This window comes from Ogataea haglerorum (assembly GCF_019207285.1).
Source record: "Ogataea haglerorum isolate 81-453-3 chromosome Unknown 81-453-3_NODE_11_length_416158_cov_97.210077, whole genome shotgun sequence".
NCBI classification, from domain to species: Eukaryota; Fungi; Ascomycota; class Pichiomycetes; order Pichiales; family Pichiaceae; genus Ogataea; species Ogataea haglerorum.
Genome location: NW_025065161.1, coordinates 374036 through 387639, shown reverse-complemented (window position 1 = coordinate 387639; position 13604 = coordinate 374036). Strand labels below are relative to the sequence as shown.

The 13604-nt window shown below is 52.9% G+C and overlaps 8 protein-coding genes across 8 annotated transcripts; 5 read left to right on the top strand and 3 right to left on the bottom strand.

Moving 5' to 3' along the window:
• Window positions 1-2: 2 nt before the first annotated feature.
• On the bottom strand, window positions 3-1682 carry KL911_004103 (uncharacterized protein; the record flags this gene model as incomplete). The annotated part of the gene is made up of 1 exon (XM_043199358.1): window positions 3-1682. The coding sequence occupies one exon, from the start codon at window positions 1680-1682 to the stop codon at window positions 3-5; it is 1680 nt and encodes a 559-aa protein (XP_043053372.1).
• A 147-nt stretch (window positions 1683-1829) lies between these two features.
• On the top strand, window positions 1830-2762 carry KL911_004102 (uncharacterized protein; the record flags this gene model as incomplete). Its single annotated transcript, XM_043199357.1, has 1 exon — window positions 1830-2762. One exon carries the CDS (start codon window positions 1830-1832, stop codon window positions 2760-2762), a length of 933 nt encoding a protein of 310 aa, XP_043053371.1.
• Window positions 2763-2772: 10 nt separating this feature from the next.
• On the bottom strand, window positions 2773-4050 carry KL911_004101 (uncharacterized protein; the record flags this gene model as incomplete). The annotated part of the gene is made up of 1 exon (XM_043199356.1): window positions 2773-4050. The coding sequence occupies one exon, from the start codon at window positions 4048-4050 to the stop codon at window positions 2773-2775; it is 1278 nt and encodes a 425-aa protein (XP_043053370.1).
• Window positions 4051-4095: 45 nt separating this feature from the next.
• KL911_004100 (uncharacterized protein) lies at window positions 4096-5484 on the top strand (the record flags this gene model as incomplete). The annotated part of the gene is made up of 1 exon (XM_043199355.1): window positions 4096-5484. One exon carries the CDS (start codon window positions 4096-4098, stop codon window positions 5482-5484), a length of 1389 nt encoding a protein of 462 aa, XP_043053369.1.
• A 9-nt stretch (window positions 5485-5493) lies between these two features.
• Window positions 5494-7665, bottom strand: KL911_004099 (uncharacterized protein; the record flags this gene model as incomplete). Its single annotated transcript, XM_043199352.1, has 1 exon — window positions 5494-7665. The coding sequence occupies one exon, from the start codon at window positions 7663-7665 to the stop codon at window positions 5494-5496; it is 2172 nt and encodes a 723-aa protein (XP_043053368.1).
• Window positions 7666-7885: 220 nt separating this feature from the next.
• On the top strand, window positions 7886-10060 carry KL911_004098 (uncharacterized protein; the record flags this gene model as incomplete). Its single annotated transcript, XM_043199351.1, has 1 exon — window positions 7886-10060. The coding sequence occupies one exon, from the start codon at window positions 7886-7888 to the stop codon at window positions 10058-10060; it is 2175 nt and encodes a 724-aa protein (XP_043053367.1).
• A 108-nt stretch (window positions 10061-10168) lies between these two features.
• On the top strand, window positions 10169-11599 carry KL911_004097 (uncharacterized protein; the record flags this gene model as incomplete). Its single annotated transcript, XM_043199350.1, has 1 exon — window positions 10169-11599. The coding sequence occupies one exon, from the start codon at window positions 10169-10171 to the stop codon at window positions 11597-11599; it is 1431 nt and encodes a 476-aa protein (XP_043053366.1).
• A 240-nt stretch (window positions 11600-11839) lies between these two features.
• On the top strand, window positions 11840-13597 carry KL911_004096 (uncharacterized protein; the record flags this gene model as incomplete). The annotated part of the gene is made up of 1 exon (XM_043199349.1): window positions 11840-13597. The coding sequence occupies one exon, from the start codon at window positions 11840-11842 to the stop codon at window positions 13595-13597; it is 1758 nt and encodes a 585-aa protein (XP_043053365.1).
• Between the last annotated feature and the right edge of the window lie 7 nt (window positions 13598-13604).

Here is a 13604-nt window from a genome sequence, read left to right as displayed (position 1 = left end):
GTCTATTCATCTTGTTCTTGTTCCAAAACGGTTGCCTCGTTGATCCCACGATCAACATCGATTCCGTGCGAGAATATAGGCACGGCAGCGATCAGCAACAAGAACAGCAACCAGAAACATTTGCGAATGTCGTGTGTTTTGTCAATGATGAGGCCCACTAGGAACGGCCCGACAACAGAAGAGCCTTTGTCTGTGATGCTGAACAGCGCAAAAAACACAGATTCCTGGCCCGGAGGAATCAGCATCGAGTATAAACTCCTTGAGATCGTTGCCACGCCGCCGAGAGAAAAGCCGTACCAGATAGCCAACCCGTACATTTCCACGGCGTGATGGAGACCCATTGACCGAATAAAAAATCCCAGAATCCCGTACAGCGGGATTATCGATGCCCATGTAATGATGAGAATCATGGTCTGCTTGAGCTCGAGCTTGAAGTACGGCTGGATCACATTTGGTAGAAGCACGGACCCACCAATGGCGGAGACCATTGTGAGCACGCCGATTTGAGAGAGCTGCACGGTGGTCATTTGCAGATCTGACTTGGCAAACAAGATAGCCGTAGAGTTGATTGTTGTGAGCGAGTCGGAGATGATGAACCAGCCTAACAGAAACGCCATGATGTCTTTTAGTTGCGACGCCGCTCTGGCAGCCGATAGGAGGGTTTTATAGCCATGCAAAATATACGCCCCTAGCACGAGTAGTCTGTATTTTATGCTCTTGATGGTGTAACCTGGTGCCGACGGGTCTGGAGGCTCAATTGAGACGTGCAATTCCTTAGAAAGCCGTGGTTTCAGCAATATCTGTATGGGCAGCTGGAATGCAAGCCACCACAGTCCTACCAAGCCAATAACAAGCTTCAAAGGGTAGATCAGCGAGTCTATGTTCGGATTATTTCTGACATGGACAATGACAAGCATGGTGATGATTTGCATCAGAAGAGCCGAGATGTAGCCGGAGGCAGCGCACATCCCGCTGATCTTGGACGAGACCTCGCCCATTGTTGCTAGTTTTGACGATTTGGACATATTGATCTGTCGAACCGATGGATGGTTGTTCACTAAGAGCGACAAAAACGAGTTTCCACAAACGTTGACTCCTCCGAACGCGCTGTTGGCCAAAATCGCCAGCAGCGACGCCATATAGTAATTTCGATCATTGATCAGCCAGTAGCACATGGTGACAAGTCCCCCAATGACTCCGAATCCGACAAGCATCGATTTTCTGTGTGACCCTCGATCAGCAGCTCCCGACATGGAAATCACAAGCACGGTCTGGACAAGGACCGAGATTGAGAACGTGTATAGCGCATAGGAGGATGTGTCAATGTAGAAGCGGCCGCCAAGCAGCGGCAGCACGCACGAATCGTTCTGCGAATCGTTTATCATCGTGCTATTGAGGAAGTCTCCGTCGTTGGGGGGCGTCGGGATCGGAATTGTGGGGTCCCGGGGCTGGTTGCACGGAGTAATCTTGTCGATAAGCTTCACACCGTTGTTTCTTGCAATCTGCTCGAGCAGCAGCGGCACGTACGTGCCTACGACGCTGACAATAAACGGCTCGGCAGCCCAAGAATACAGACACCAGCCAAACACTTCTGCCTTCGTGGTGAGCGGCTGGTTGATATTTTCGGGCAGCAGAAGAGGCGACTCATCATCAGGTGAAGAGTCAAGCAAAGGGTCGGTCATATCAATAGGGCAAAGGCATCCAGTGCGCTTTCAAAGTGCTAATAATTAATATGTAATTAATACTCAAACGTTTCTCTGTCAATCGCAGCCGCGGGTCTGGTTCATTTTAGTAAAGTGGCAAAGAAAATAAAAAACCTAAAATACAACATGGACAGACTGCAATCGTTACTAGGATCCAGAATGGGTGGCCTTGGAGGTGCCCAGCAGGGTGATCAGCCGGCGATCGACAACGCCGAGACCGTGTACATCTCGTCACTTGCTCTATTGAAAATGCTGAAGCACGGCCGTGCTGGAGTGCCGATGGAGGTGATGGGTCTAATGCTCGGCGATTTCGTTGATGACTTCACCATCCACGTGGTGGACGTGTTCGCCATGCCCCAGTCTGGTACGGGAGTGTCTGTGGAGGCTGTGGACGATGTTTTCCAGACCAAGATGATGGACATGCTCAAACAAACCGGCAGAGATCAGATGGTGGTGGGATGGTACCACTCGCACCCTGGATTTGGGTGCTGGCTCTCGTCCGTCGATGTCAACACACAGCAGTCTTTTGAACAGTTGAATCCCCGTTCGGTCGCCGTCGTGATAGACCCTATCCAGTCGGTGAAGGGCAAGGTGGTGATAGACGCATTCAGATCGATCTCGTCGCAAACCTTGATGCTTGGACAAGAGCCTAGACAGACCACGTCGAACGTGGGTTTGCTCAACAAGCCAACCATTCAAGCATTGATACATGGTCTCAACAGAAACTACTACTCGCTCAACATTGACTACAGAAAGACTTCCAAAGAAACAGACATGCTGCTGAATCTGCACAAGAAGGAGTGGACTGCGGGACTCAAGCTCCACGACTACAACGAGAAACAGTGCAATAATCTCGACGCCTCCAAGAAGATGGTCAAGATCGCCAAACAGTACGTCGAAAGGGTGGTGGAGGAGAGAGAGCTGACCGAGGAACAGCTCAAGACCCGTTACGTGGGTAAGCAGGATCCAAAGAAGCATCTGGGTGAAACCGCAGAGGCGCTCATTGAGGAAAACACCGTTTCAATCATTACAGGAAACGTTAATAGATTGGCCATCTAATGCATTCGGTCTATGTTATCCTTTGCCAGAATTGCAAGTACGTCTGGTTGAGGAACAAGAGGTCTTTTTCGATCAGTCTAACCTTGAGGTCATCGATTTCGAGCCATTCGTTGCGCACCTCATCTAGAACCTGTATTTTGTAGTGGGCCTGGTTCTCGCTCTCCAGGCTGTAATTTTCGTTCTGGCCGCTGCTATATACCACGTTGGCTATGAGCTTGTAGACATGAGAGTCTACTTTAAGTTGCGACGGATTGAATTTCACTACCGTTGGATTGATATTGGAGCCATTCACGCCTGCGATTTTCTGTGTGTCGTCCTTTCTTTTAATATAGAGAGTCAGGAACTGCGGTGGTTTGGCTATTTTGTAGCTTTTCGCAGCAAACAGGTCTTCAAGCGCCACCTGGGGGATCTCTAGCTTGGCGCCATCTTTGAACAAAGTCACTGGCGGCAGCGTCAATGTGAGCATCCAGAACTTAGACTTCCCAGATGGAAGCTCCACTTTTCCCTGAAAAATAGACGAGATCAGATTATTTTCGAGTTCTGAAACCAGTTCCTTGTGCATGTTGTTGAACAGCCACATGAGGAAGTCCTTGGGCTCGCTCTCGTAATGCAGGGAAAATCTCTTATTGGTCGACGAGGATATGTATTGCATCAGTTCGTGGGCAGAGATGTGAGATTTGAACAGATTTGGAGAGCACATCTTTCTCACTAGAAGGGAAAGCTTGCCTACCAGCTTAGTTTTGTGGAGCTTTTCTGGATACAACAGCAGATAGTCTCTCAATGGAGGAATGTGTGCGAGGGCTTGCAAAATTACGTTTGAATAGTCGTTTGCACCGAAATTGCTCAGTCCAATGAACCCTGGGCGATACTCTCGACCAGCAAGATCCCGTTTGAGCGACGTGTCGTGGTATAGGTCTTTTAGGTCCTTGTATGTGGGGTTGATTTGGCGTCGAATGTCGTCTAAAGATGACGCGGTCTGCTCGTCCAATTGATAGTTCTCGGGTAAGATATGGAAGGTGAGCGTGTCGAAGTTGACAAAAACGTGGTGGTCGTCGTTGATCGAGTGCAGAAAGCACTCCGAGTCCATTGACCGACCTCTGAAGTACTTGTTGCACACCAGACAGCCGTAGATGTTTGTGTTGGACAGCGACACGCAACAGACCTTCTCATAGTCGAAATCGAGGATTTTCCTGTTGATTGTGTCCAAATACAGCGACGCGTCTCGAGTCGAGATTTTCTTTCGGTCCGGAACTTCCCCTGAACTATCTTGTCTTTTTCGCTTCGACATTTAAATCGAACAAGAAATTAGAAACAATTTTTTTTTTTTCATATCATGTACCCAGCGAAAGCGCACGCCAGGAAGGTGAAAGAACACTTTTTGACCAAAAAACACAATGCCAACGCCGCATTCTTTATTGCGGGTGCCTCGTTGAAGCTGTATCCTTACTGCGACCAGACCGCTCCCTTGAGACAAAACAGATACTTTCACTACCTTACGGGAGTGAACCAAATCAGTGGCTGCTTTGTTCTGTACGATGTTTCCGCAGACAAATTGACGCTGTTCCTGCCAGATGTCGACGCCGACGACATAATGTGGAGCGGACTACCCCTGTTTCCCGAGGAGGCTATCAAGAAGTTCGATGTCGACGAGGTTCTCTATGCGGCCGTCGTGGACACAGTGTTGCAAGATCTACTCGCCAACGGCACCGAAATTTTCACCACTGACACGGAGGAGTACTCCGGCCAGCAGTTTGCCAAATACGTAACTGCGGGCGACAAGGACTTCTTCTATGCGCTGGACGAGGCCCGGCTGATTAAGGACTCGTTCGAGCTGGATCTCATGCGCAAGGCCGCCAAAATCACCGACAACTCGCATCTTGCCGTCATGTCGGCCCTACCTATAGAGAAGAACGAGGGCCACATCCACGCGGAGTTTGTCTACCATTCGATTCGCCAGGGCTCCAAGTTCCAGGCGTACGATCCGATCTGCTGCTCTGGCCCGTCGTGCGGCACGTTGCACTACGTGAAAAACGACCAGGGTCTGGCCGGAAAGGACAGCATTCTGATTGACGCCGGAGCAGAGTGGGAGTGCTATGCGTCCGATGTGACCAGATGCTTCCCGATCAGCGGAGTCTGGACTAAAGAGCATCTGGAGATCTACAACGCGGTGCTGGAGATGCAGAACGAATGCATGAAGGAAATCAAGCCTGGAACCCATTGGGACGATTTGCAGCTGCTGGCTCATAGAGTACTAATCAGAAACTTCCTCAGGCTCGGCCTGTTCACGGGAAATGAGGAAGACATCTTCCGGTCCGGCGTGTCTGCCAGCTTCTTCCCGCACGGACTAGGCCATCTCCTGGGCATGGACACCCACGACGTCGGCGGAAACCCGAACTACAACGACCCAAACCCAATGCTGCGCTATCTACGGCTGCGCAGAAAGCTGGAACCGGGCATGGTGGTGACGAACGAGCCGGGAATCTACTTCTCGCCGTTCCTCCTGGAGCCTGCTCTGAAAAACCCGGACACCAGCAAATATATCTGCCAGGAAGCAGTGGACAAGTACATGTACATTGGCGGAGTGCGCATCGAGGACGACGTGGTGGTGACGGCGCACGGCCACGAGGTGCTGACACAGATCACGCGCGATCCGCACGAGATCGCCAAGATCGTCCAGGACGGACTGGCCAGGGGCCGTTCCGGCTTCCATGTTGTAGTTTAATATAAGTAGCTACACACCGCATCTAAACACGTTGGACCGCTGGTGTCGGAGCTGGATGGTTTCCTTGCGCTCAAGAATGCTCAGAGCCTTTTCTAGCGCGGCCAGCGAGTAGCTGCCCTTCTCAACAAACTGTCTTCTGAGCGTTGCGTACGACGTGGACCAGCCAAGCGGGAGTCTGCGCTTGATTTCGCTCTCGATCTTGTGAATCTCCGACGTGATCTGCGCGTTGTCAGAATTGCCCTCGTGGACAGCGTCCATCGTGGACGCGTTGAACAGCCGGATCGCCTCCTCAACGTGTCTTTCTGTGGCGACAGGCGCCAGTTCCAGCTTGGCCAGCGCCTCAGTGATCCGGATAATGGCCTCGAGCTGCCGGATCGTGATCGGGATCGACGACCGCTCGGTCGAGTGCGACTCCTTGTTCTTAACCTCTTTGCGGATCCCGACAAAGTGCGACGACAGCATCTCGCTCGCCTCGTACGACAACCGCGGCGCACACTTCACCTTGCAGTACTGGATGTACCGCTTCATCTTGTCCAGCGGGATCTCGCCCTCAACCTGCGTCTCGGCAGAGCCGCCGTTCGTGTGGATGTTCATCACGTGATGCGCTATCGCTTCGTCGCGCTGCTGGTTGTGCTCGTCCTTGACGATGAAAATCATGTCGAAACGCGACAGAATTGTCGTTTGAAAGTCTATGTTCTCGCCCGGCGACTTCATGTCGTCGTAGCGGCCAAATATCGGGTTCGCCGCCGCCAGCACCGACGTCCTAGAGTTCAGCACCGTCGTGATGCCCGCCTTCGCAATCGAGATCGTCTGCTGCTCCATCGCCTCGTGGATCGCCACGCGGTCCTCGTCGCGCATCTTGTCGAACTCGTCGATGCAAACCACACCTCCGTCCGCAAGCACCATCGCTCCTCCTTCAAGATAAAAGTCTCTCGTTGTTGGGTCCCGCTGCACCGACGCCGTCAGACCAGCTGCGGACGATCCCTTACCGGACGTGTACAAAGAGATCGGCGACACTTTCTCGACGAATTTGAGCAGCTGCGACTTGGCCGTGCCGGGGTCTCCAAGCAGGAGCACGTTGATGTCTCCTCTCAGGCGCATGCCGTCCGGCAATATCTTCTTCGAACCGCCCATCAGCAGACACACAAGGGCCTTTTTGATGTCGGCGTTGCCGTAAATCGACGGCGCAATCGAGTTCGAAAACCGCTCGTACAGGTTTTCTGACCGTGCCAGCGACAGAAACTCTTCTTCCTCCTCCTCGGAAAACACAGAACTGAGCCCTCCTGTCTCGGCGTCACGGTCCGTCTGGATGCCCAAAACGTTCATGTAAGGGTTTCTGATGGCGACGTTGTTGGCAGAGGGCCCGTTTCGGACCTTGGCCTGATAGATCGAGTAGATTCCAACCACGTCGCAACGGGTGCCTGGAATGACCCGATTGCACAGGTTTCTGTCCACACTCAACAGAATGTGTCTAGGCATCTCTCCGATCGGCACCATGTCGGTTGTCTCCTGGAGCTTGAGCACCTGCTGGTCGATAAACACGGACTTGTCGTGGACAATGATGTACGGGTCAGGAGGACATTGATTTCTTTCTCCGTTAGGCTGCTGCGCGCTTTGGCACGATTTGGGCGTCTGGATGGCGCCGAACGAAAAGCCCACCTTCATTTTCATTGTGTGTCTGCACGAGCGACACATCAAAGTGACTTCAGTTGCCTTAGAGTGGAGGGTGGACGCGGAAATGACGATTCCCGAGATCTTGACGATTTTCGAGATATGTTCGGAGTCCAGGTTCCTGATCGAGAGCCTGTTGTCGTTCGAGAGCAGAATCAGCTGGCAGGTGGGGAAACTGGTGGGCGTTTCCTCGTGAGAAATGAATATAATTCTTCTTGCGATCTCGGTGATGGCCTTTTCGAACAAAGGGACCATTTCCGACGGGTCGTCCATCAGTTTCTTGTTCAGTTCGTCATTGTAGCTAATTAGATGCTCGTTGTGCACCGTGAGCTGGTACTGTTTAACAAGGATATTTTCTCTGAGTTGATCTCTGTAGATGAACTGGTTGTCGACCCTAAACTCGAGAATGAACCGTTTGAATGCCTTGATGACCTCGCTGAACTGATCGTCGCTCGCAGCTTCACCAGGAAGCACGGAGGTGCTGTAAATATCTGCCCGTTCGAAAGACATGAGAAGAAACAAGGGGTTAGATTTTTTTGCTTACACGTCCGTAACAAATTAATTATCCCTTTTCAGAAGTGTAATTACGCGTAACAACCGTAAACCGGCTGGCTGTGAACATGATAAAATTTTTTTATTTTAGTCTCTTGCAAATGTAGAGATGTGTTGATAAAATTTTAAACAGTTTTATTATTGTTTATTGCTTCTTGTTTGTTGGAAACGCAACAAAATGGCCCAAGATAAGCAGACATCGGGCACGGAGCCGTCCGCGGAGCCGAAGTCACCCGTGATCGACCCGCAGATCACCAAGGAGCTCGACCACGAACACATAGACCACCATCAGCTAGAGCTGCTCACCTCCCAGCTTCCTGGGTTCAGATTTGATAACATCGAACAGCTTAACGACGAGGAGCTGAATATTCATTTCCAGAAAATCATTGGTGAGCAGGAGGAGCACAAAGACGAAAAAGACAGCAGCAAGTCTGAGGATATAAACAGTGAGAAGGAAACGCAACAGCCACAGGAAGAAACACAGCTCAAATCGCATTCCGAAGCCACAGTAGACGATAAGGATAACAAGCCGGAGGACCGTAATTTGGATCCTACCTTGTCGATGTTGTCCGGGGAAACCACAAATTTCAAAGGCCTGTCCATTCCTAATAACTCGGAGCTCGTGCGAGAAACCACAGAATCTCCAGCTTTGAGGGCTTACCGAGAGCTTGTCCAGAGCCAGCAGACGCAGGCGGCCCCTGTTGATGTTGTCCATGCCCAGCTGGCTGCTCTCCCGCTGACCTTCACCGCCCCATCCAATCTCTCTTTCAACATTCAGCTGCTGATCAACACGCTGCCAGTGTTGGACAACCTGGCGACTCAGATATTACGAATCATCTCCCAAGGGCCGTACCAAAAGATCATGGAACTGGTTTCCAATCGCGAGTCTTTTGCAGGCATTGCGTTTGGAAACCTGATCGAGCTGTTTGAGACTACGAAAAGGGTGTACAACTCCGAGGAAAGCCCGTTCTTCACAGTGGAAAACGTCACTTTTGGCCTCTGGAAGTACGGCGAGGCTGCTCCTGAGTTTTTCCGCGGCAAGGAAGACACGATAGAAGGAACGTTGCGGAAGGTGAATCTTGCGACTTTCCTTCTCGCGACGCTGGGACTGATCGACTTGGGATTCTTCTTCTTAAACGAGGCGTTCCTGGACGTGTTCTGTCCTCCACAGAACCTGGACCCGACGCGATCGTTGTCCAACCTCAAGCAGGACAACACCCTGCAGTCTACCTTGTTGAGCTCGTCGTACCCCTTCGCGCAGAGCAGCAGAGCTCCGAACAACCAGACCAAGTTTCTCAAATCGCACGCTATTTTATTCCTGGAGCTTAAAACACAGGCTTTCATCTCGGCCATTGAGCTGGGCGATCGTTCTAAAGAGGAAATTCTCAAAGATCTGTTTCCTGATAATCTGGATGAAATCCTACTGAAGCGCAAGCAGCCCGACTTTGATACCTCAAAACACACCATTGTGCGCAACTCGACGCTTTTCACGCCGGCCGAGCTGGACTTTCTAGCCAGATGCGACTCCAGAAAGGATAATCTTATGAACATGAAGGAGGACGATTCGCTCATGGAAAAGTACGAATGGATTAAGTTTCTGAACGATCTTCTGGACTATGTGTCCAAAAACGTGGGTTTTTTGATTTGGGGACCAAAGGGGAAGATCACAAAGGAGCTTACGAGATTGCGTCTGGGCACTGATTCTGTCGCGAGAAAACGCCAATTCGACGGCGACGGCAAAGACTCGGGCGAGAACACGCCCGAGCCAGAACAAAAGACTAAGAAAGCCAGAAGCTATCGACAGAACAGACCGACGACGTTCAGAAGAGTCTGGAGCCAGGAGGAGGAAGAGGCGCTGAGGGACGGGCTGAAGCTTAAGGGAACGCAATGGACGGCCATTTTGGAGCTGTACGGGCCCGGTGGGTCCATCAGTGAGGCTCTGAAGAACAGAACGACACTGCAGCTCAAGGATAAGGCCAGAAACTGGAAGATGTACTATTTGAAGAACGGACTGGAGCTCCCTGACTATTTGGTGAAAGTCACAGGAGAGCCTGACAGAAACTACTCTCACGACTCGAGCAGGGCGGCCACGAAGGTTGAAAGACCAAAAGCTGGAACCCGGCACGCAAATATTCAGACGACCGCTACCAGAATTCCGCAACCAGAAGCGGGAGCCAAAAAGCACGAGGAAGGAGGCGACCCCAGCTACGAGGACATCATCAACAATTTATTTGGGGGCAACGCCGAGCGCGCAAAGACCGCGCAAAAAGGCTCGTCCACTTCGCGCAGTGACAACCCTGAGGATGCCGCGAACGAGCTCAAGGACCTGGTGGCCCAGGCGTTCGAGTCGTGATTTTTCTAGAAATCTCTGGTTATGTAACCCGGACTCCCATGTACTATTAGGCGAAAAAAATATCAAAAAAATATCAAGCACTTAAAACAATATAGCATTGATTAATCTATGAATAGCGTCCTGAAAGTCAGATTGTTGCCTCGTCGGCTGGTCTGGAATTCACAATCGCGGTCCATGAGATATGCCAGGCCGCTTGCTTTCCATGGGATAAGGGGTGCGTGCAGAGAATTCCACAGTAGCAGGCCCACCCAGCTAGAGGATCCGTACAAGACGCTGGGAGTTAGTCAGAGCGCCTCTGCCTCGGATATCAAGAAGGCGTACTACAAGCTTGCGAAAAAGTACCATCCAGATGTCAACAAGGAGGAAGGAGCGGAAAAGAAGTTCCATGAGTTACAAGAGGCGTATGACATACTAAGCGATCCACAGAAAAAACAGCAGTACGACCAGTTTGGAGCCGCAGCGTTCGATCCAAACGCTGGAGGCGGAGGCGCCGGTTTTGGCGGAGCGCACGGCGGCAACCCATTTGCCGGTTTCCAGGGCGGGTTCCAAGGTGGCAATCCATTTGAAGGGTTTGGGTTTAATTTCGAGGACTTGTTTGGAGGCATGGGTGGAGGTAGACAGCGTGGGGTCCAGCATTTCCAGGGAGAGGATGTGGAGGTGCTGAAGACGATTTCGTTCCGCGAGGCCATTTTCGGAACTCGTGCCTCGATCGATTACAGAGCGGTGTGTCAGTGTGACGCCTGTTCCGGCTCGGGTCTAAAGCGGAACCGCAAGAAGAGCACGTGCAGGAGCTGTGACGGAACAGGCTCGCAGGTGTACCAGTTGCAAGCGGGCTTCCAGATGGCGTCCACGTGCAAGGCCTGTGGAGGAAGTGGAGTATTTATTAATCCCTCGGACGCATGTTCGACCTGTCACGGCGAGGGAGTTGTGGATCAACACAGACAGACAGAGGTTAACCTGCCAAAGGGTATTAAGGACGGGTCGAGGATCCGTGTGAGCGGCGCCGGCAATGCTCCTCACACTACGACGTCGAAAGGCACTGTTCTGAGCAACGGTGACCTGATCATCAGAATCAAGGTGGCTCCGGACCCAGAGTTTGTCAGGGACGGCGTCAACGTGATCTACAACTGCAAAGTTGCGATGACGACGGCGGCTCTGGGAGGCACCGTGGAGATACCAACCCTCGAGGGCCAGAAGGTGAAGATCAAGATTCCTGCCGGGTCGGAGCACGGCAAGGTGATCACGATTCCTGAACGCGGTGTTCCGTACGCAGGCAACAGAAGAGGCGACCTGCGGGTGGTGCTGAACGTTGTCCCGCTCAAACCGCAGAATGCTACGCAGACGGCGCTGTTGGAGGCCCTGGCGGATGCCTTTGGCGACAACAAGGCGAACAGAATGGATCCTAGCTGGAAGCCGCTGGAGAGCGTTGACCAGGAGGCCTCCGCGGGTGCCGACTGTGAGCACCCGTCGAACCTCAGGCGGATCGAGTCCTTCCTGAGCAATGCGTTCAAGAAGATCCTGAACAAAGACGATAAATAATGACTAACGTGTACATACTGCCAGCACTGCCAGCAATCTCCCGTAGACGGTCTGGCCAGACGACAGCGACATTGTTCCTTGCGCACAGCCAAGCCCCTACATTCTCAAACACGTCTCTACGACACGCTTCTGCTGCACCGCCTAGTTATATTTAGTAGTTTCCGTTTTTGGAAGGAGGTAAAGAAATCACCGCTTCGTGTAATCTCACAAATTTCTCGGTTCTCGCCTTTTGCTGCCTCCATGCTTCTTCCTTCGCTCCTGGAGGTGATCCAACAAGAGTCCTTTGAGGACGTGCCGCTGAACGGCACTGTGTCGCGGTCCAGCACGGTGCACTCTTTGCCGCGAAAGCGAGGCGGCGCGGCCCCCGGCACCGCAGCGGGCACCTCGCCAGAGGCCGTGTTTATCACGCCGTCCCAGCGGCTGCGGCTGGGCCAGAAGAAGCGCACGATGGCCGCCGAGATGATGAGGCGGTCCTCTGCGCTCGACACGGCAGACTTTCTGTCTGACGACGAGCTGCCCGACGACCTCATAGTGTACAACGTGCCGTACACGCGGCCGCTCCGGTCGCTGGCGCAGCGCGAGCAGGCGTACCGGCCGTCGCCGCTGCGGCCGCTGCGGAAATACGGCTCTGTGTCGAGTTTCTCCAGCTTTGGCTCGCCCAAGACGCGCGCGTCGTCGATCTTCAGTGCGTCTTCCGATCTCTCGGAGCTGAGCCTGCTGGAGGACGACTCAAAGTTCAGTGACGACGCGTGCAGGCTCAGTCTGAGCGAGGACCCGCTCGTGAACGAGTCGCTCGAGCGCATCGCGATGCTCAACAGCTACAAGCATCTTTCAGTGCCGGCAACGTCCAAGGAGAAGCTGGGCTACCTGACGGTGACGAGACAGACAAACCTGCCGCCAAAGGACCCGCGCGAGGCGTCCAAACACACCAGAGACTACCAACGGCTGCTGCAGGCGCAGATCGACCAGGAACAGAAAAAACTGGCCGAGCGGAAGAGACATCTCGAGGAGCAGGCGAAGCAGACGGAAAAAGACCGTGCCGCGTGGCGCGCCGTGCTGCGCGACTACGACCGCCTCGTGTGCCTGGCGGAGACCCGGGAGCTGTGGTGGCGCGGCGTGCCGGCAGATCTGCGCATCAACGTGTGGATCAGACAGATGGGCAGGACCGAACTGAGCGACAGCCAGATAGCGCAGTACTTGAGCGAGGCTGACAACATTATCAGCAAGGCGTGCGATTTCAAGGTGCAGCGGCCGGATCCAAAGCAGTTCGCCGCGCAGAACAGCAAAAACATCCATTTAATCAGGAGCGTGCAGAGCTACTCCGACCTGATCCAGCAGGCGTTCCCTAACCTGCTGATATTCCAGTACGGCCAGGCGTTCGACTCGATTCTCAAGGTGATGCTTGCGTTCAACCTGCACCAGCGCGAGTCTGCGAGCCGGCAGTTCCAGCAGATCCAGCTCACGCACCTGGTAAATCTCATCTGCGTGCTCTACTACAATTTGCGCGACGAAAAACTGACACTGCGCATGTTTGTGAACTTGGTGTCGAAAAAACTCATCTACCATCTGTTAGTGGACACGAACAACGAGTACCTGGAGGACATCACGGCGCAGTTCGACAAGTTTCTCGCCAAAACGAGCCCTGCCATCCACGCACATTTCAAAGCCGTCGGCTTGCAACCACGCACAGTCATCGCCAACACGGTGCCCAGTCTCTTCTCCAAATGTCTCAACATGGACGTGTGCAGCCGGCTCGTCGACATATACATCTTCGAGGGCGACACGTTCCCGCTGCGCGTGCTGCTCGCGCTGATTCGCAAGATTCAGTATAAATTACTGGGCTCCAAAGAGGAGATCTGCAACGTGCTGGGCCCCGAGTGTCTGGCGCACCTAAACAAGTCCGAAAAATACGCATACAAGTATCTGGACGTCGGGGACGCTATAGAGTTCATCACGGACGTCCGCACGGTGCTGCGTCGCCAGAGCGTACCTCAATGATGCCTCC